The following is a 23,211-nucleotide window of genomic DNA, read 5'->3' as shown; positions in this document are numbered from 1 at the left end:
CTTAATAACCATCACTGCGGTTCCATGGGACAGATGAATGTCACCTGGCTGGTTCACTAGACTGGATAAAGTTGGAGTGACTGCTCTTAGGCAGTCCCTCCAAAAACAAGGACAAGTCAATTATTTGAACTAAGCTGTATGGCTTAACCAGCTGGAAAGCTATGTTGTAGGCACTTTCAACCTATGCCCCCATGATAGAAGGGCCACTTGGGAGACCCTTTTCATCGTAAACAGCACTTTCCAGACCAACATGCACACCACTGGGACTGTATTTGTATGAAATCTAGAAGCATGTTTCCATCCCACAACTTGGCGACTTGCACCCTTGAGAGTGGTCCTTGAAGACCTTGAGGTATTTAAGGAAAAGCAACCAGTAGGTTGTAGAGCCCTCTTAAGGCTGTGGAGATGTCCAAAATGAGGCTACTCTTTTTTATAATATTATTATTATTTTAGAGTGAGTACAGGCAGGGGAGAGGGGTGGAGGGGACAGAGAGAATCTTAAGCAGGCTCCATGCTCAGCACAGAGCCCGATACGAGGCTTGATCCCACAACCCTGGGCCAAATTCAAGGATGCTCAACTGACTGAGCCACCTAGGGCCCCCAAGGCTACCATTGGTTACTCAGAGCAGGTTGCTGAAGGGATAATTGGCTTACTCTGTATATACATCCTGCAGACCATTAGCCCTACTATTAGAGCCATAGAAAGGGCAGTAGGAAATTTGTCCCTGACTTTCTTTGAAATGAGCAGTAAAAACCCCTTGGCCCTGGGAGATATTCAAGCCAGCCTCAACTCACTGGCCAGAGTTGTGTATATGCTAGAATTGCTCTGGATTTCCTCCTTGTGGGCTAAGACAGAGCTCATGCAATTACTGTGCATTCTGTTATACCTGTATTAATGCCCCAGAGCAAGAGGAAAAATCAATTCAGAAACCTAAGGAAAAAGCCATCTGACTTTCTGAGATAGATCCTGATAGTTTATGGGATTTGTTCAGCTAGCTGGGTCCAGGACACTGAAGGCATGGTTAAAGACAGGACTGCAGGGTAACTCATTTTGATTCTTAGAGTCCTGTGGATAATAGCTTTAATTAAATGTTGTATAAGACAAATTGAATGGATTTGGTCCTGGCCTCTAATGGTCAGATTGATCACAGCAGCTGATGGAGTGGTATACTCAGGAAAATTTTCCAGAAGCCACGACACCCTGAATGTACAGGGTGATACTGTTGGGGGACAATTCTCTAGGGTGTCTTATATTTCCCTATGTCTTGGGAACAGAGACCGTGCATTTGTTCTGGATGATCTTTTCAATAATGTTGGTATAGCAAACAGTCTTGGAGACAAAGATAGTGTCTCCCTTCATACATTAGGGTAGATTTGCTTACAGCTTGGGATGATCAAGATAGGCCAGGCATTCCACCTGACTGTTAGAAAGATTTTGGTTCCCCAAGCTGAGAATTGCTCTCTCCTGTCTTGCAGCCCACTGGATGAGCATTTGTCACCTGGCCCTCTTTATGTTGTCCTATAGGAATTGGGACTCAGGTAACTGGTGCAAGCAAATGCTGATATTCTGACAATTGCTGCTGCTCTAATAATGTATTTATTTCTTCTCTGATGAATCTTGTGTTATACCAGCATCCATAAAAATGTCAAAAGCTAACTTGGCAGGTTGCAGATAGGTAAAATTTCAGGTAAAAATTCTTCTTGGTTATTGGAGATCTGTTGCAAAAAATTCCTCCAGCTCTTGTTTCTCTGAAATTATCTTAAAATGTCTGCCTTTCTTTAAGCAGCTTTTACGAGTTTATTAATTCATGTACCAAACAGTTCACCTATTTAAATTGTACAGTGTGGTGGCTTCTTGTTTATACAGTGTTGCATCCATCACCAGAGTCAATTTTAGAAATTTTCATCTCTTCAGAAAGAAACCCATGTCTGTTAGCTATCGCCTGCTTCTATCCCCACCTCCGTGGCTTCTCTGTCCACTGTTGTCCCCACCCCACCCCCCGCCGTCCACTCCTGTCCTAAGCAATCACAATTTGTTTTCTGTCTCTATAAAGTCATCTGCTCTGGACATTTCTTAGGTATGGAATCATATACGGTCTTTTGTGACTGGCTTCTTTGACTTAACATAATGTTTTCAAGGTTCATCCATATTGTAGTATGTGATAAGTACTTTATTTCTTTTTATACCTGAATAATATTCCCTCATATAAACATATGTATATATATACTATTTGGTTTATCCACTAATGAGTTAATGAACTTTTGGGTTGTTTATGCTATAAACATTTACATACAAGTTTCCTTGGGGACAAAAGTTGTCTTTCTCTTGGGTAGACACCTAAAAGTGGAATTGGTGGGTCATGTGGTAACTCTGTATTTAACTTTTGTAGGATCTGACACATTGTTTTTACAAAATGGCTGCAACGTTTCATATTCCCACATGCAGCATATGAGTTTCATTTCCTCTACATACTTGATAACACTTACCTTTTTTATGTAGCCACCCTTAGTGGGTATGAAGTGGTATCTTATTGTGGTTATGACCCGCATTTCCCTGATGGCTAATGGTGTTGAACATCTTTTCATGTGCTTATTGGCCATTTGTATATCTTCTTTGGAGAAATATCTATTCAGGTCCTTTGCCATTGTTAAACAAGCTTATCTTTTTATTGTACTGAGCTATAAGACCTTTTGTATTCTCGATACAAGTCTCTTACCAGGTATAGTTTGCAAAACTTTTCTCCCATTCTGTGGGTTGTCTTTTTACTTACTTGGTGGTGTCCTTTGAAATACACAAGTTTTTCATTTTCATGTCCAGTTTATTCTTTCATTTCTTTTGCCTTTAGTGTCCTCAGAAACCATTGCCTAATCTAGGAGCACAATGATTTACACCAATGTAAATCTACATTTCCTTACACCAAGTAAACTCTTATTCTAAGAGTTTAATAATTGTAACTCCTATATAGATCTTTGATCCATTTGAATTAAATTTTTTATATGATGTGAGGTAGGAGTCCAACTTGATCTTTTGCATGTGGATATCTAGTTACCCAGCATTATTTGTTGAAGATCCACAAAGTTCTTTCCCTTCATTGAATAGTCTTGGCATCCTTGTAGGAAACCATTTAATCCTATATGTAAGAGTTCATTTCTGGTTCTTTTCTGTTCCACTGGTCTCGATGTCTGTCTGTATGCAAGTTTCACACTATTTTGATTATTATAAATTTGTAATAAGTTTTGACATCCAGAAGTGTGAGTCTAACTTTGTTGTTGTTGTTGTTTAATTTCTTTAATGTCTATTTATTTTTGAAGGAAAGAGACAGAGCATGAGTGGGGGAGGGACAGAGAGAGAGGGAGACACAGAATCCAAAGCAGGCTCCAGGCTCCAAGCTGTCAGCTCAGAGCCCGACGCGGGGCTTCAACTCACGAACCGCGAGATCATGACCTGAGCTGAAGTCGGTCACTTAACCAACTGAGCCACCCAGACACCCCCTGTTGTTCTTGTTTTAAGATTGTTGTTCTTCCTTTTGAAGGGCTATTCTAAGTCCCTTGCAATTCCATATAGATTTTAGGATTAGCATGCCAATTTCTGCACAGAAATCAGCTGGAATTTTAGTAGAGGATGCATTGAATTGTTAAGTCACTTTGGGAAATACAATAATAATACTATTGTTATGTATCCTGATCCATGAACATGCAGTTTCTTGCCATTCAGTTAGGTCTTTAATTTCTTTCAACAGTGTTTTCTAAACTGAATATTTCTGTGTAATAGCCTTGGGTCTTTTTTGTTAAATTTATTCCTAAGTATTTTTACTTTTTGATGCTATGGTAAATGGACCTGTTTTCTTTATCATATTTGGTTTGATCATTGCTGCTATATACAGTGGATTCAAAGTGCTGTATACAATTTATATTTGTATATTGATTTTGTATCCTGTGATCTTGCTGAACTCGTTTGTTCTAATAGTTTTTATTGGACTCCTTAACATTATTCCATATAGACCACATCATTTGCAAATAGAGATAATTTTACTTCTTCCTTTTAAGTCTGGGTGCTTTTTTATTTCTTGCCTAATTAACTAGCTAGACCCCTAGTACAGTGTCACATAGAAGTGGCAAGAACAGACCTTGTCTTGTTTTTGATCTTCACGGGGAAGGCACTCAGCCTTCTACTACCCCTGTATGTGATGTTAGCTGTGTGGTTTTTGTAGATGCCCTTTATCAGGTGAAGGAAGTTTCTGCTGTTTCTGGTTTCTTGAGTGTTTGTTGTGAGGAGGTATTTTCTCAAGTGCTTTTTCTGCATCTATTGAAGTGAGATGTGATTTTTGTCCTCTTTATTCTGTTGATATGTATTATCAATACATTGATACAATAATACATAATACAATATTCACATTAATTAACTGATTTTCAGATGGTAAATCAACCTTACATTTCTGGGATAAATCCTTCTTTACCATGATCTTTTGTAACATATTACTGGATTCAACTCTCTAATATTTTACTGAGGATTTTTGTGTCTACATGTATAAACCAGTATCTCTAGCTTTCTTTTCTCATTATGTCTTGGCTTTGGTATCAAGGTAATACTGGACTCATAGAATGAGTTGTGAAGTGTTCTCTCTTCTGATTATTGGAAGATTGGTCTTGACCTTTTCTTTAAAACTTGGTGGAATTCACCAGAGAAGTCATCTGGTCCTGTGCTTTTCTTTGTGGGGAGTTTTTTGTTTGTTTTTGTTTTTTATTACAAACTATTATACAAATTCAATCTTTTTATTTGTTATAAATCTATTCAGATTTTTAAAGTCAGTTTCAGGAGTTTCTGTCTTTCCCGGAATTTGCTCCTTTCATCCTGTTATCCAAATCGTTGGCATAACATTGTTCGTGATATTATTATTATCTTGATTTCTGTACCTATTGGTAGTTCCTTCTTTCATTCCTGATTTTAGTAATTTGAGCATTCTCTTTTTCTTGATTAGTATAACTTAAGTTTGGTCAGTTTTGTTGATCTTTTCAAGGAAACTTGGTTTTGTTGGGTTTTTTTAATATTGCTTTTCTATTCTTTGTTCCATGAACTTGCACTCCAGTACTTATTTCCTGCCTTCTGCATGCTTCAGGTTTGGTTGGCTCTTTTTCCAGTGTCTAAAGGTGGATGGCTAGGTTATTGATTTGAAATTTTTCTTCTTTTTCAGTGTAGGCATTTACAACTATAAATTTTCCTCTTATCACTGTATGTTGTGTTTTTGTCTTAATTTATCTTGAGGTATTTTCTGATTTCCCTTGTGATTTCTTCGTTGTCCCACAGTGGTGAATTTCTCAAATGTTTCTGTTAATTTTCATTTTCACTCCATTTTATTGACGATAATACTTTGTATGTTTTCTTTCCCTTCTAATTTACTGAGGCTCATGGTATGAGCTAGCATATGGTCTCTGATGGGGTATGTTCCATGTGTGCTTGAGAAGAATTGTATGCTGTTGTTGGGTAGAGCATTCCCTGGATGTCTGCTAGATGTAGTTTATATATGGTAGTGTTTAGGACTTCTGTTTCCTTGTTGATCTTCTATTTACCTATTATTTAATGTGGGAATTGAAGTCTTTCCAACTCTTATTATTAAATTGTCATTTCTCGTTTCACTCTTGTCAGTTTTAACTTCGTGTATTTTGTTGGCTTTGTTATTAGGTATGCTTGTAACTGTTGTATATTTCTATATGTTAACATATACAACAATACAACTGCATGTGTATTGTCTTATACAATTGCTTTTTTTTTTTTTAATTTTTTTTTTTAACATTTATTTATTTTTGAGACAGAGAGAGACAGAGCATGAGCAGGGGAGGGGCAGAGAGAGGGGGAGACACAGAATCTGAAACAGGCTCCAGGCTCTGAGCAGTCAGCACAGAGCCCGACGCGGGGCTTGAACTCATGGACCGCGAGATCATGACCTGAGCCAAAGTCAGACGCTTAACTGACCGAGCCACCCAGGTGCCCCTACAATTGCTTTTTAAGTCAGAAGAACGAAGACATTCCTTTTAAACTTTTAGAATTATATAATTATCCTTACCAGCCCTCTTCAGTTTTTTTGTGTTTGAATTCTGGTATATCTGCTTACAGCCTGAAGAACTTCCTTAGGTATTTTTTTGTAAAGCAGGTCTGCTAGTGACAAATTTTGTTTTTATTTATCTGGAAGTATCTTTATTTTGTTTTCATTTTGTGGGGAGGAGGTGGTTTGTAGACTTATTTTTTAGAGCAGTTTTAAGATTCACAGTAAAATTAAGCAGGAAGGGAACAGAGTGTTCCCATCTACTTCCTGCCCCTAGCAGGAACAACCTCCCCCACCATCATGAACATCCTGGAGCACAGTGGCGCATTTGTTACAATTGATGAATGAACCTACAGCAACAATTCATATCACACAAAGTCCATAGTTTACATTAGGGTTCACTCTTGTTATCATACATTCTGTGGGTTTTGACAAATCTGTAATGACATTTTACCCACCATTAAAGTATGATAGAGAATAATTTCAGTGCTCTAAAAGTCTTCTGTGACCTGTTCATCCCTTCTTCCACACTAACCCTGACAAACCCTGATCTTTTTATAATCTGTGTAGTTTTACCTTTTCCAGAATGTGGTATGTCGGAATCACACAGTATGTACCCTTTTCTGTTTTCATTTTTGAAAGATAGTGTTGCTGGATATAGGTTTCTTAGTTGACCTTGTTTTCTTTTAGTACCTTGAATGTTTTCCCACTGCCTTTTGCCTCCATTATTTCTGATAAGTTAATCTTGTTATAATTCCCTTGTAACTGAGGAGTTATTTTCCTCTTCCTGCTTCCAGATTTTCTCTTTGCTTGACTTGGGTATTGTGACCATGCTGTGTATTTCTGGATCTCTGCTTTTATCCTCCTTGGAGTTTGTTGAGGTTCCTGGTTGTGTAGGTTAGTGTTTTTCAATAAACTTGGGAAGTTCTCAGCCATTTTTTCAAGTATTTTTCTGCTCCTCTCCTTGTATCCCATTGCACATATATTGGTGTACATATGCATGTCTCACATTTCTCTGTGGTTCTGTTTTCTTCATTCTATTTTCTCTCTGGTCTTTGTATCACATAATCTCTATCCGTCTTTTTTTCCCACTTGATTGATTCTTCTGCCAATTCAAAGCTGTTGAGCACCCATAATTAAAAACTTTTTCCTTCTAGCTGTTGTACAGTGCAACTCCAGAATTTCCCTTTGGTTCTTTTTGCAGTTGTGGTTCATTAATGATATTCTTTGATGTAATACTGTCTTCATTTGACTTCCTTAAGCATGGTGCCCTTATTTGAAGTCTTTGTTCACTATACCTGCCATCCCTCCCTCTCACAAGTAGTTCCTGTTGTCTGTTTTCCCCCTATGTATGCCTCACTGGTGCTTTTGTCTTTTCATGTTTTGTAATTTTTTTTTTTTTTTTGAAAACTGGACATTTTAGGTTATATAATGGCAGCAGTTCTGGATGCTGGTTCCTCTCCCCCCCCGCCCCCCAAGACTTCTTGTTGCTATTTGCTTGGTTGTTTTGTGACTTGGATAGACTGTTTTAGTGAAATCTGTTACCCCTACTCTGAAGTCTTCAATAGGACTCCCCAGCAGGCACAGTCTTGGGCAAGTGCATAGTTATCCTGGGATAACATGGGTTTAGTAGGGCTCTCTGGCCTTCTCCTTCCCTGATTCTCCAAGCTGCTAGCTTTATTTGGTGTTAGACCTAGCATGATAGACTCCACTGATTACTGGCTGGTCTGTCTATTGTTTTTGTACAGTGCCTGGTGCATTAATTGTTCAGTAGTCTGATCCAATTAAATTTGGCAGGTATGGTTTTGTTTTTTTTTTTAATTTTTTTTTAACGTTTATTTATTTTTGAGACAGAGAGAGACAGAGCATGAACAGGGGAGGGGCAGAGAGAGAGGGAGACACAGAATCTGAAACAGGCTCCAGGCTCTGAGCTGTCAGCACAGAGCCCGACGCGGGGCTTGAACTCACGGACCGTGAGATCATGACCTGAGCCGAAGTCGGACGCTTAACCGACCAAGCCACCCAGGCGCTCCCGGCAGGTATAGTTTTTGAGGCCAGTCTTTGACATTTGTTCTTATCCTGGGAGGGCTCTTAGCTGGATTTCTCTGGTGACTAGGGGAGTTACAGTTTAGCTTGTTGCTTTGCATTATCATTTTCAAGAGCATCCTTGGGTTCAAATATACCCATACTCTGTTTCAAACAAAGTCAGTTGTTTTGGGGAACAGCTCTCCTATGGATCACCTCTCCCCTCAGGGCAATCTCTGAACTATGTGTCTGGCTACTGGGTAGAGTGGTAGCCGCTGGTCTTCTCAGCTTGCTTCTCCCAGTATAGAGCCTCTCCCCTCAGAGTGACTTGGGGCAAAATTGGTCAAAGTCCCCAGTAGTTTTGCCCTGTTACTCCTGGGGTAGAGCCTCCTTATGAATAGGGGGTAAGGTAGAGGAAATGAGTCCCTGACCTGTCAGTCATACTCAGTCATACTCATCAGGGGTCTTTACCCCTTCTCCTTCGGGAGAGGAGAAATGCTGGTGGCCTGTCTATCCTAGTGACATGATAAGCCTTGACTGGGAGCTAAGAGGGAGAGAGAGCCTGTATTCTTGGTCTCCCAGAGCTCCCAGTGAGCTCCTGTCACACTGAACTGGAAGGTAGATGGGGAAGGAGGTGGGTCATGGCTCACATGTCATAAACTTTCTCTGTTCTTATTAGTTAGTAGATTTAGTTGAATAAGTGTTCCTCCATTTGCTCCATGGCTTTAGGACAATTTCCAGAGACTTTAGGATTTTGTGATTTTTTTTTTCTTTCTTTTTTCTTTTTTTATAGTAGTGTTCACGAGCTTTGCTTGTTTGGTTGGAGAGGGTGTTTACAGAGCTCCGTATTTATTCTGCTATCCCAGAAAGGGAACTCTACGTTTGCTTTTGAAGCATATTTTTTTAGATCTAGAATTCTAAGTTAACAGGATTTTCCCTTCAGTGCTTTGCCTACTGGCCCCCATTGTTGTGGTCCTGTCTGTAATGTCTCCTGTCCTCTACTCACTGGCTGGCTGGTGGTGTCCTTATCTTGGTTCGTTTAGGTTTGACTATGGTGTTCATTGGTATGGTTTATCCTGAACACTGCTTTCCTTCAAGAATCTGGAGTTTTGATACATGCTAGGCAGAGGATGCCTCTGTGGCCAGCCCCCAATAAAAAATCCCAGGCAGGAAGTCCTTAATGAGCTTCTCTGGTAGACAGCATTTTGCATGTGCTATGACATCTTGTGGCTAGAGGAACGGAGCTCATCCTGTCAGAGTCCCCTGGGAGAGGACCTTGCAGGCTCGTGTTTGGTTTCTCTCAGACTTGCCTGCACACACTTTTCCCTTTGCTCATTGTGCTTAGTGTCCTCCCGCTGTATTAAGCCACAGCCGTGAGAGAGACTGCACGCTGAGTCCTGGGAGTTCTCCCAGTGAATCCCCAAACCCAGCGCCTCCAACACACCAATTGTTGCTCTCCACGAGCCTGGTATGGTAGTCTAGGAGCACGCCTGGGATTTGAGGGGAGTTATAAAGTTGGGGGGCTCCCCCTTCTGTGGGGCCCTCCTGTCTGTGATCTCTCTGTCAATCCCTGACTCTGCCCTCTGACGTCAAAGCCTGGAAGACTGCACTTTCTGCCTGAGTCCTGCCAGCCGCCTGGGGAGTGCAGAAGCCCTTGGCTTCTCTTGTTTGAAGGGTCCCATCCCCTCAGTTTCTACCGGCTTTTGGTTTCTTTACAGTGTTTTTCAAATATTTATGTTTATATTATTCCTTTATTTCTGGCAGTGGAACTGTCTGCCTGTGTTTTTAATAGTTAGCAAATGTTCTTAGTAACTCAGGCAACTTTTCCTATTCTTAATAGTAAACACAACTTTTCAAATGGCTGGTGACACACTCCTCTCCCTCATTTAAAGAGCTGTTGCTAATATTGCACTGTATGTCAGCTAACTAGAACTTAAATTTAAATAAAAATGTGAAGAGAAGAAAAAATAAAAAGCCGTTGCTTTTCAAAGGCCCACTAGAACTCTTTGATAAAAGCAGGGGTTTTGTTTATTCATTTTTTCCATAGTGATGCTGTTGTTTCGAATTTCCCAGCCTTTGGTGTAAGACCCAAGCCTGAGAAAAGCTCTCAGCATCTCTTGTGGTGTCAGAGTTATCCTGGCAGCCTGTTCCACTGTTCTGGGAGGAATCACAGCAAGTATCAGCAAGCAACAGCATCTTGCTGACAGGGTTGTCGACGATGATACAATGTGCCAAATTTTTCCTACTGTGATTGTTTTGCAACTTAGGTCTTTTCTTGTAAGCTGATATATTTGCATGCCTTGCCCTGATACATTTTCTAGGCCGTTTGGCATTTAAATGTAACAGCAGCAGTTACCCTTTCTTCCTACTCTTCCTGAGCTCTTTAACCAGTTTGGACTTCTCTGTGGGTTTTTGTTTCCTGTGTTGGTGAACCTTTTGTCCATCCTTTTCTGGCTTCTGCAACCTGGTAGCACATTTCAGCTCATTCCTGGAGCCACAGCTATCAGGATGTGCTCTGAGGTAGGTGAAGTGTGTTCAGTGTTTGGAATGATCCTTTTTGGTTAATTTCACTGCTCTGCAAACCATCAGGGGACATTGTAATGTTAAGGAAAGCCTTGCTCTACTTGTGTCACATCTTGGCTTTTTAGGTTGAGTTTTAGAAGGAAATCCTAACGAAAAGAACTTTGGTGGGTTTACTATGACACAGGTAGTCAAAGAAGGCTATTGTGATTTGGATTTGCCAGAATTTTGCTGCACATGTGATTGTGGGTAACATAGCAAAACAATCTAAGTAATTTGGATGCGATTTTCATGCCTTTCTTCATTTTGTCTTGGTTTTTAAGAATCTGTAATAGAACTTCTATACTGATGTAATGTTTGTTTTACATAAAATTCTTTGCACTGAAATTCTGTAACTAGAAGTGGATACTTGAGCATATACTGTGAGAAACACTGTTCATTGATAATAGTTTTCAGAAACAGTTATGTTTGCAGGGAGGGGAAGGACTCACACAGAAGGGACTGAAAATCTGAAGGAAGATTTATTTATGTGTTTCTCTTGTGATCAAGGTTTTCCTCCCTCGCCACCATACAAGCACTCTGGAAATTATCTTAGGCTTAATATTACAGTAAGTTTTTTTCAGATCCAGGCAATGCCTTTTTGTGGGAGACTATTTTAGCCACTCAGATTAGGAATCCGTAGGACTTTACCTTTCAAAGGGGGAAGAAGGACATCTGTCCCTGAATGAAGAGGAGAAGGTGTCACGTACCCAGTTTAGTGTGAGATTGGTATTAGAAGACTGTGGTGGTCACTGGCCCAAACCTCCCTCTCCTGAGTCTAGTGCCCAGAGTGACGCTTCTAGACCTGCCACTTAAAAGGCATGGTTGCCGGCCCGTTGTCACCCACACGTCTTGTCAGTTTGCAAACCATGTTCCCCCGTGAGAATTAGTAGGACTGCAAGTCTGCAACCTGAATGTCCTATGTCCTGTGGCTTTCTCACAGTCTAACATAAGGATCAGCAAACTATGACTTGGCAGGTTAACTTGAAGAATCATTTTTACATGTATCAATAGTTGAAAAAAACCAAAAGTTTAATATTTCATGACACATGAAAATTACAAAATTCTAACTTTAGTGTCCGTAAATAGAATTGTTTTGTTTTTAATGTCTCCTCATTTACATGCTGCTTGTGGCTGTTTTTGTGCTGCGGCAGCAGAGTTCAGTGGTTGGGAGCCCATATGGTCTGTGTGGGCCTGAAGTTTGCCATCCCCCAGTGTGACGTGCCCCCTCTTACTGCCTCCCTTCAGTGTCTAAACAAAGTCCGGCCACTGAGTACACTTGAAACAGCACGTTCAGCACCGCAGCCACTGGGAGGGGGGCAGGCCGGTGGGGGACTGGCAAGCACAGGCTCGATTGCGGCCCTAGAGAGGGAACACTAGGGATGGCAAGGAGAGGAGAGGGGCAGGAGTCTCATCCTGCATCACTAGACCCCCCCCCCCTTCAGCTTTAAGGAAAAGGGGCTGCTCTGGTGTAATGGACACTTGACCCTTGAACGACATGGCTTTGAACTGCGTGCAGATTTTTCCCAATAAATACAGAACTATAGTGTATTTTCTTGTTCTTAGGACTTTCTTAACACTCTCTTTTCTTAACTCTCTTAACTTTCTTAACTCTTCTCTGGTTTATTGTAAGAATAGGGTGCAGAATGCACACACAGAGTGTGTGTTAATCAGCAGTATATGTTACTGGTAAGCCTGCCAGTCATCAGTAGGCTATGAGTACTTAACTTTCTGAGGAGCCAAACATTATATGCAGATTTTTTGCTGCCTTAGAGACGGGGGGTCAGTGCCCCTAACTCCTGTGTTGTTCAAGGGTCAGCTGTACTTCATGCTTCTGGGACAGAAATTGACTTAAAGAAAATAAGTATTAAAATGTAGTTTTATCTTAAGAGACAATCTCTTTACCCCTTGTCTTAAAAACTTTTAAGCTATTTCTGCTGTGAAATTGATTTGTGTAGAATTTTCCAGAAATGTGTCTTTTACTTATATGGAAGTACTTAAGCCTTTATACATAACTTTTGGCAAGCAAAGGAGCAGGAAGAGAATTACTTTCAAAGCTTTCCATGCTATCTTGTGGACTGTGTGGACTTACATATGCAGATCGGACATCAGTTATTAGTTAATAATCTACAGAGATGATTAGTTATCTCTGTGGAGATTTGTTAGGCATGAAATCTGCCACCTGCTGAAACAAGTCCTTTCTTTACCCTTAATCCTTTTTGCACAGAAGCAATAATATGTATTTAATGTTAGGCTTTTCTGTAGTTAGGTGCTTTAATTCCCTATATCCCAGGTAGACATTGGAGAGTTCTTTGGCGGGGGGGGGGGGGGGGGGGGGAGTTTAAGAGTAGGGGAAATGATGGGTAAGGTACTCTCCCATTCTCCAAAAGTGTCTATAGTGGTACTCTAAATTAGCCTCTGTTATTTTGGAATGTTGGAGAACTAGATATACCTTTGTGTCATCTGACCTGACCTGTAACTTTGCCAGAAATTTATTGATGTTCTTGGTAATTGATGGGCTTAGACTTTGCATCCTTAATTAAAGAGCTGCTCTATGGCTGTAGCCTCTCCCTACAAGGTACAAAGATGCGTGCTGCCCCTGGGGAAGCAGGCTGATGGTTTTTATGCTGACCAGAGAGGTTACAACAGATTCTCAGTGTTTCCTCAATAACATGGGAGATGTTATGTCAAATATATTCATTTATGCAAGTCATAGAAGATCACCCATTTATACTTAAGAATGTTAAGGTACTGAGGCACCTGGATGGCTCAGTCACTTGAGCGTTCAGCTCAAGTCATGATACCAGGGTTGTGAAATCAAGCCCCACAGTGAGGTCCATGCTGAGTGGAGCCTGCTTAAAATTCTCTCTAACTCCCCCTACCCCTTCCCCACTTGCTCACACATGCTGTCTTTCTAAAACAAATCAAAACAAAATTAATTAAATTAAAATAAAGAATGTTAAGGTAGTAGAATTGGTTATAATAATAATAACTGTCTTTAATGCAGATTCATAAATTTGTGTGAATTCATACGCTAGATATGGATGTATTGGGGTGCTGAGTGGCTTGGTCGGTTGAGCGTCCAACTCAATTTCGGCTCAGGTCATGATCCCAGGGTCATGAGATCGAGCCCCACATTGGGCTCCATGCTGAGTGTGGAGCCTGCTTAAGATTCTGTATCTCCCTCTCCTTCATTCATGCTTGTGTGCTACCAACCCCCCCCCTCAAAAATAAAAAATATAAATAAAAGAAAAAAAGATATGAGATGTATTGACCATCAAAATCCAGGATTAACAGCATTTTCCTTTGAAGCTGTTAGCATAAAATTCGTTCAAACCAAAATTTGAAAGTAAATAACTGACTGTTCCAGACCGTTTTGTTACCGATAGAGCATCACATTGTCTGTTGACCTTTTTTTCAGTTTTAACCAAGTGCTTCTAATGCTGCTTCCAATGCTGACTGTGTTTCTTCAGCCCTGGGCCCTTGGTAGCTACCTGCATTTAGCACAGCCAAGCTAGTGTATGAGTGTCTGCCATCGGTACCCTAAGGATGACCAGGCAGAAGGCTGTAGGTGACAAATCCTGTGCCAGTTGTAACTGAAAACCAACTCAGGTGGTCCAGGTTTCATGTAAAAATTTTTAAAAGAGCCCCCTTTGAATCACAGAAAAATAAGCTACCTAATGTACCTCCATATATTCTGGGCATAAAGTTTTAGCATTTTGTCTGACTTGATTTTAGCAAAACTGCTAAAATCCCAAATGTTCTGTTCCTGATTTTCAGATGGTTCAGCATGGGGAAGAGAAGGTTGTTTTCCTTATCCGTTGTGTTTTTTATTGTTTTTGATGCTTCCTTATTAACTCTGTGCTTTTTTTCAGATGGTATGTTTACCCTTCTTTCTTTTCTGTTGACAAACAGGTTGAAAGGATTGTTGACAAAAGGAAAAATAAAAAAGGGAAGACAGAATACCTGGTTCGGTGGAAAGGCTATGACAGTGAGGATGACACCTGGGAACCAGAGCAGCACCTTGTGAACTGTGAGGAGTACATCCACGATTTTAACAGACGCCACACTGAAAAGCAGAAAGAAAGCACACTACCCAGAACAAACAGGACCTCTCCAAACAATGCCAGGAAACAGATCTCCAGATCCACCAACAGCAACTTTTCCAAGACCTCTCCTAAGTCACTAGTGATTGGCAAAGACCACGAGTCCAAAAACAGTCAGCTGTTTGCTGCCAGCCAGAAGTTCAGGAGAAACACAGCTCCATCTCTCTCAAACCGGAAGAATATGGACCTGGCAAAATCAGGTATAAAGATACTTGTGCCTAAGAGCCCCATTAAGAGCAGGACCGCAGTGGACGGCTTTCAGAATGAGAGCCCTGAGAAACTGGACCCCGTCGAACAGGGTCAGGAGGACACAGTAGCACCAGAAGTGGCCGCCGAAAAGCCAGTCGGAGCTTTACTGGGCCCTGGTGCAGAGCGAGCTAGAATGGGGAGCAGGCCACGAATACATCCATTAGTGCCTCAGGTGTCTGGCCCTGTGACTGCGGCCATGGCCACGGGATTAGCTGTTAACGGAAAAGGTGAGTGTCCAGGTGAGCTGCTCAGTGGGCAGCGTCCCTGTCGATGGCCACGGGCTGTTACTCAGCATGCTGGTGACTTTTTCAAGGTGTGTAGGTGCTCCTTCCATACATGCTGGTCCTGGTCCGGAGAGCAGGCCGATGAAAATCTGGGGAACCTGCAGTCTGTTTCTAACAGACATGGCCTGGAACTGTGAGAGGTGCCACAGCCTCTTTCCTCACTTGAAGCCTTTAGCATTTATGTTTTCAATCGGCTCTCGCTATGTGTTCAGTGTGCATCCACAAACCGTACCACCATTTAAAAGGCGTCTTGCTCTAAATCAGTTATGCTCGGTAGTTTTCCTTTATAACAAGTTTGTTTGTGAACATTTATGCATCTCAGACACTGAGTTTCATGTTCAGGGTCCGTCTGAATTTTCTGAGTGTGACCTGTATTGGGTCATGATCCTTAGATTAGAAGTCACGATCCTTATTTTGCTAACCCATCTACATAACCAGCAATTTCTTTCAGTGGAAGTACAATGTACCTTCGGGATTTGGGCTTTTGTTCTCTGTAATGGTCAACTGTTCGGATCCCACTACCCCTTTTACAGAATAGGAGTCTGTTCAATTGGGGTGGTATCTCCTGTTTTGTTTCCACTCCTGCTCTTGGATTCTGCAGCTTAGTTGGTTGAACCATGGCCTCCCCAGCTTCTCAGACGGTGCAGGTGGGATTATCACCGACAGCTTCCATCCCCTTTGCTTCCCCCATGCCTCATCTAGCCACCCATCATTATAGAATTCTGTTACGGGTTTCTCTACTGTAAGCCCCACTAGCTTTCCCTTACTTGGGGCCCTGGTTACTTCTTACCTGCCGTAGCTTTCTCACAGGTCTCCCTGCTTCCTGCCTTTTGACAGTTCCCATCCATTTTCTATAATTCTTGGATGGGAGGAGCATCCCCGCCACCAGTCTGACCGTACCACCGTTGCTGTAGTTCGCAAGCGTGCTCCTGAGTCTCTACTTGGCCCGCACTGCCCTCTCAGCTCCCTCTCTCCACGTCGGCACTCCTGCTGTCCTCTGCCAGGAACATCAGGCCTCCCCTGCTCCTCAGTCACCCCGGGACCTCCCACTATGCCTCTGATGCAGGGCCCACCTGCTTTTGTGTCCTCTGGTCTCCTATGCTGCCCGCGCCCTCTGTGTAGCAGAACTGTGATCATGTCTATCTGCCTGTCTCCCCCAACTCACCCTTAGTAGAATGAAAGAAAGCGAGAGGGAAGCTTATTTCCCTCCAAAGAGAAATGCTCACCTGAGATGCCACTCTAACCATCTTGCTGTGGTGCATCAAAAAGTTTTGGCTTAGACGTTTGTGTAGCAATGAGGAAACGGAAATCCAGGGGTTCCCTTGGGGCAGTAAACTGCCATCTTGCTAGTGTCTTTCAGATAACACACTTTATCCAAATGCTGCTTTTCTTCCTTGCTCCAGGAGTTTTGCCCTCGCCTGGAACTTATATGAGCTTATTTACCGAGCTGACTTCCTGAACTGTTGGCCTGCTCATAGACCCGGTTTTCTTTTACGTTGTTGTAAATGAAGGATCGTAGAGGTTCAGAGGCAGAAGAGACTTTATCAGCCATCTGATTGCATGCTGCTTGTCACAGAGAGGGGAGCTGAGTCCAAGGAGATTGTGATGTTCAGAGAGAACTGAAGGCAGAGATAGAATCAGAACATGTTTCTTAATTCCTACTCCTGTGTTCTCACCATTTCTTGCTGCCTCCACTAGACCGGGAACATAGACTTCTCTATTGATTACTCAGGGCCAAGCACCCTGCTGGGCTCTTATCTAGCAGATAAGGGCAGGGCTTGGCAACCAGCCCACTTGCCTTTTCCATGTGGCCTGCAAGCTAAGAATGGTTTTTACACTTTCTAATGTTTGGGAAAATCAAGAGGAATAATATTTAATGCCATGTGAAAACATAAGAAATCAAAATTTTTGTGTCCATAAATAAAGTTTTATTGGAACACAGCCACATTTCATTCATTCACTTATGGTCTGTGGCACTTACGGTCAAGGACAGAGTTGAAGCATTATGACAGAGACTGTATGGCCTGCAAAGCTGAAAAAATTGACAGTCTGGCTCTTTACAGAAAAAGTTTGCTAAGTCTTGCTCTAGGAAGTCACAGTCCTAGGGCAGTATTTTTGGAAAGTAAAGGGATACAAAAGACTTTAGAAGATCTGTGGTTCCCCTTTATCCACAAAAGTTGTGTGTACATTCATTCTTATGGGTGATGGGGCGTGATTTTCAAAACTTTTTGACCCTTTAAGTTTCCACGTTCTGTTTTTACCACAGTTACGCAAGCTTGGCTCCCCTCAGCAAAGCCTTCAGTTTTGTATAAAACGAGGATATTGGGTTCAGTTTAAATAAGGAGTTAGTGACTTCCTTTTTTATTACTGTTCCCATGTCAAAAAATTTTTAAATGTCCATAAAGGTGGCTTTGGTTAAAACCACCACGGATATGTAAGCATAAAATCTCAAATTATTTTATCTTGTTCTGTGAAGGTAGGCAGGTTGATTGGGACGGGAGTAACACTGTATTTCCAAGGCCCTCATGACCTCCTTTCTCTCCTGACCCTGAGTCCTATATACTGTTGAGAACACTTAGACCAGAGAAAGAATAGAAGCCGCTCGGGAATGTTTTTAGAACAGTGGTAAATGACATCCCCAATGGCCATGATCTAAATCAGGCTTGAAGATTAAAAGGGAAAAGAACCATCTCCTCCTCCCTCCACAGCCTACTGTTGGAGTGTCCTTTCTGAGCGAAGCATGATGGCAAAAAGCAAGTGGTGTCCTAGACAGCATGGCCACCTACAGACAGGTGCTCGGGTGGATGAGTGCCTCTGCTTCTCTTCACCCTTCTCCTTTGCAGAAAGATGCTTTTGTTCCCTCCTCTGGCGAGTAGGCTCCAAGAAGGGATCTGGTTTTGCCAGGGCTGAATCCTGCCGTGTCCTGAGCAGTGCCTTTTCGTAGCACATGCTGCCGGTGTTTGTCAGGGAACGAGTCCAGTAGAAGGGGTACTCATGGAAGACAAAGATGGTATAGTGAGTTCCTGGTAGCCCTGTCGCCAGATCACACTAGATGTGAGGGAAGACATGCTATTGAAATGACAGGGTACAGAGGCCAGAAGCACAGAAACATCCCAGAAAACCTCTTACTCGCCCCTGGGGCGTTTCTTTCCTGAGAGAGCAGTACTGAAGCCGCATCAGCTTGCTGGTCTACACTCATAATCTCTTAAAGTCGTTGTTTGTTTTTACTTTCCACATTAATTTTAGAGCTACATGAGAAAACTGATTTGTTTTTTTAAAACTAATGGAAGCAGATATTCATGGAGTCACTGGGGAATGAATCATCTCTTATTCAAAACATTAATCGTGTGTGTATGAGGGATATTTTTTGCCACCAAACACAACAGATATTTAAATATCTGTTAACCAAAAGAGTAAATGTTTCTGGAGAATTTTAACTCACACAATTACTTTTACAAAATAGCCATATGTATATGTGGCTTGTAACTTTTAAGTGTGAAACAGGTTTAAAAGATGACTATATTGCTTCACTCAGAAATATGAAAAAATCTTAAATTTAGGTGATGTGGCTGCCTTCTTTCTACTCTTTGTTAATGATAGTATTTTCTTGGTCTTTTAATTGCCTAACGAATTAATCCTACAAAAGAAGCAATTGCTTTTATAAACTGGATTATTGTTACTTTGTTCTTTTGTGAATTCAAATGTATAACTGATCATCATTGTACATTTGAGAAAATACTGTTAGCACACATTTTAAAAAATGACGTCTAAACCTGATCAGTGTAATTGCGTAGAGTTGATGGATATGAAGTCGGAGCCAACAGATTCAGGAGGAAAGTGGGGAAATACCTTAACATGCCTCAAGTCTTTTATTCTGTGAGCATTTCTATTGAAGGAGGCTCCCAGGAGCAGTTGTTTAGGAAAATATGGCTTCTTCTGAGGAGCTGGAGTGTAAGTTCCTCTCAATAAGAATATGAAGCCTGATGATCTATCTCCCTTCTCTGTCATTATCAGGGAAGATGTTGTACCAAATCAATAGCTCCACCCTTGGAAGAGGCCCCCGGTCCCCCAGGGCCATTTGCAATTTCTGTGCTGAGATTGGAATTTAACTCAGAGAAAGGGAAGAAATCAGGAGACCAGTGGCAGAAAACCGCTCAGCAGGGCCTCAATAGGACATGTCTACTCAGAAAGCAAAGGCTAAACATTAAAAATGTGCAACCGTTTGCGATCGACACAGAGCCAAGGCCTTTCAATGAACGTGTACTTTCGTTTGCCAGTTGTCTGGTGAGTCAGGCCCTTTCCATGGACCCATGGAAAGGGTCTGACTTTGGAGATCGGTTGATTGATCAGAGTTCGGTGTTGTGTGAAGTACATCCAGACACATCATCTACTATTGCCAATTTGGATTTCATTGAAATGGGGCAGACACTTTGGGACTTACAAATCTGAGTGCACAGTCCTGGAATTTTTTCATTTTTCCCATTTTCTCATTTACACCTAATTTGACTGCTGTTTTCACATAGAGCCTTTCCAGGACATTAGACATAGACATCAGCTCACCTTTTGTAATCCTGTCTCCTATCTTACGTAAAAATGAATTGAATATGCCAAGTTCAACTGGACTAAGAAGTTTCAGGGATCAACCCAGCCAGCTCTGGACCAGCACACATCCCAGCAAAAGCAGCCGAGACCCACCTGCCCAGCGTCTGTGCTGCTGGGGAGACTTCCCCTCCCCCTGCACTTGCAGGGTTTTATGGTATGTTCAAGGACAGTTAGGACTTGGGGCAAGGGTGACCCAGCAAACATACTTCAGAGCCCTTGTGACTGTTTAGTGTTTGCTCCTCATTTCCACTTTCTTATGTTTTCCTATACCAGTGATTCTCAAAGTGTGGTGCCCAGCATCTGGGTGACCTGTTAGAAATGCTCATCCCTGAACCCCCACCACACCTCCCGAACTAGAATCTCGGCTGGGTCCAGCAGTCTGTTTCCCGAGCCCTCCAGGTGGCTTTGGTGCTCGCCAAAGTTCCACAACTACCTTCCCTGTACCGTGCTTTCTTTTAAGTTTGGTTTTTATGGAGGAAGATGGGAAATAAAAATACACAACTAATTTCTTCTGTTTATGATATATTTTAGATTCTGTATAGTTAGATTCCTGTTCTCTCGTGAGGTTGCTTATTAGCCTTATATATCTTGATTTGAAATTGTCTTTAGACTTTTGTTACTCTTTCAATAAATATTTCTAATTAGAAATTTTAAATGACAGAAAAACATTATAAAATAATTAAAATGTTTCAAAGAAAAAAAGAAAAGTAGAAAACCCCACCTCCTGCTCCTACTCTCCAGAGATAACTGCTGTTAACAGTTTTTTCCTTCCAGAAATTATATAAACATGCACATCTTTTAATACATCAATGGGCTCATACCTGACATATGGATCTACAACTTAGGGTTTTATTTTTAATTTTGATACATCTTAGATATATTTTCATATCCATGCAAATAGCCCTTCTTCATTCTTCTAAATTGATTTGTGGCTATTTATTGTGTGACTATATCATACATACCTCCTAGTGGTGATTCAGTGTCTGTATTACTCAGCAGGGGGCACTTTGGCATTTGGGCCTGGACACTTACTGGATTAGTATCCCAGGGCCTGCCCTTAATAAGGATCCTAGTAAAGGCCTCAGGCATCGTGACAGAGCACTGTGTCTGTTATTCCCATCTGCCTGCACAGGGCCCTGTGTCTGTGTGCATCCACGAAGTGAGAACCTTAGCAGTAGACATTGGGCGTGTTTTCCACATAAATGAGTACATTTCATTGACACTGCAACAGCAGAAATGTTAATAACCTCCTGCCTTAAACCTGAGTCATACATAGATATTATGAATTCTTACACAAGTTATTAGAAGTATGTTGAGCAAAAGAGGACAGTTTACCATTACCTCCTCCCCTCAGAATACCATTTACTTCAGAGGGAACATTAATAGTTTGACATGTGTCATTTCAGACCTTCTCCATATTCACATCCTTTGGTATGGAATCCTATAAGTTCTGGTATTTGCCTCTTTCATTTAACATCATGTTGTGGAGAGCTCTCTATTTTAAGACTCTGACTCTACCTCACTTGCTTTGAAGTTTTAAACTTGATTTTTTTTTGTATTTTTTTTATATGATTTCAAATTTATGGAAAAGTTGCAAAACCAGTAAAGAAGAACCCATACACTTCATCCACATTCACCAGTTGTTTTCAGTTTGCCTCACTGACTTTCTCCCTCCCCTGGGTGTGAGTGTATGTTTATACACTCACATATCTGTATGTGCATATACATTTTTTCCTGAGCAATTTGCGTGTTAGCTGGAGACTCACTGTTGTAAACACTAGTAAAGTACAAGACTGTAATTAAAGATTTTGCTAGATGTTGCCAAATTGCTCTCTAAACAAGCTATAAAGATTGTGAGTGCCTATTTACCTATTGTTCTTAATCAGCTTTTCAATATCTGACAGATATTTAAGGTAGAAAACTGTTATCTCATGGTTTTCATTTTAAAGCATGAAAATTCTGATTTCACAGGTTGTAATTGTTTGCACTTACTTTTCTGTTAATTCCCTTTACATTTTCTCTTGCCTATTGAAGTGGGGGGAGGTGCACAGTTCCAACTTTTCAAAACGTGAAGACTTTGTGAATGTGTGTGTCATCTCTGCCAGGGACCACATTAACCTACACGTGTTTGAGCTGGAGAGTTCACACTTCTAATGGGAGCATTTCAGAAGAGGTCACTGACTTTTGGTTCCCCCAGCACCCACTCAAGGACTGAGAACCTCCATGCCAGGGGTTAGGATGAATAGTGCCATCTGGTCTCTGCCTTAACATACCTACAACAGTTTAATAAGAAAACTTCAAATTAATTCCCATTAATTTTATTGTTCCTGCTCAGTTTCTAATATACCAAAGTGTATTTTATTAACTTAGAGTTTTACAATTTAAATGAAATCTGGATCCCTTAGGTCATATGTCAGAAAAGAATCTGACTCCAGTTCCTGCTCCTCCTGAACTTTGTAACTGACTGGCACAAGGGCAGAATAAAAAAGTCACCCAATTCAAGTGAAATTCCCATTTTTGAAAATACTTGTTCTTGTTGATACTTGTTAAAAGAGGATTGAACACCTGATACAAATCCCGCTTGTCTTCTGCATTCCCATTTTTATTGCTGTTATCTTTAGCAGGGTACTAGCCTTCTGGAATATTCCTCTAATGACATCCTGTATTGTAGGGGCAAGAGCAGCTATGGATACACAGTGTACTGGCTGTCTGGTCTTCTTTCCAAACATGCTGTTCTGTTGCCTTTGCTCTTCTATGTTCCTCTAACATTATTCTCCCTCTTTCAGAGAATGCTTATTTTATAGATGAGCCTGGTTGTGAAAGAAAAAGGAATTTGGTAAAAAACAAAATCACTCAGCAAGTTGGTGGGACAGAAGGGTCCATATTATAACCCGCTCCTGACGTCAGTTCTTCTGTGTCACAGTAGCAAAAGGGATTTTTTTATAAGCCTAATTCACCCTGTTGCCAGAACTACATCACAGGACTTGTTCTCTGTCAAGTGAAGCTGAACTCAAGTTGGCTTAAACAGGCAAACAAAAATGCCATATATTGGCTCAGGTGAGCAAGTCCCAGGCACAGCTGGACCCATTGCCTGAATGGATCCATGCCCTCTCCCCCTGTGGGCTCTCTTGGCTGCATTCATGCAAACCCTTCCCACAGGGAAGGCACGTGCCGCCCACAGTTCTAGGTGGCATCCTAACCCTCTCAGCAAACCAGGCAGAAAAAAGTCTTCTCTTTCCCGAAGTTCTAGGAGAGATCAGCTTCATCCACACTCTGGTTGCCCAAGGGAAACCCAGGGCTGTTAACAGTAAGGGTGAAAGTAGAGACTGAGCTTTTGACAATCAC

At 41.5% G+C, this 23,211-nt stretch overlaps 1 protein-coding gene across 5 annotated transcripts in view; it reads left to right on the top strand.

Annotated features, from left to right (window-relative positions):
• The window catches only part of CDYL (chromodomain Y like), a 245,425-nt gene that overhangs the window by 157,357 nt on the left and 64,857 nt on the right, over positions 1-23,211 (top strand). For 3 of the 5 annotated variants that reach the window (XM_047858934.1, XM_047858933.1, XM_047858935.1), the window contains one exon: positions 14,541-15,207. In XM_047858934.1, coding sequence (XP_047714890.1) covers positions 14,541-15,207 — 667 coding nt within the window. Of the gene's footprint in view, positions 1-10,516; positions 10,587-14,540; positions 15,208-23,211 lie in introns of those variants that run through there. The other 2 variants (XM_047858936.1, XM_047858937.1) reach the window with 2 other exon arrangements.

This window comes from Prionailurus viverrinus, chromosome B2 (genome assembly GCF_022837055.1).
Source record: "Prionailurus viverrinus isolate Anna chromosome B2, UM_Priviv_1.0, whole genome shotgun sequence".
Taxonomy (NCBI): Eukaryota; Metazoa; Chordata; class Mammalia; order Carnivora; family Felidae; genus Prionailurus; species Prionailurus viverrinus.
The sequence above is the reverse complement of the archived record's forward strand: the minus strand, read 5'-3'. Positions and strand labels throughout refer to the sequence as shown.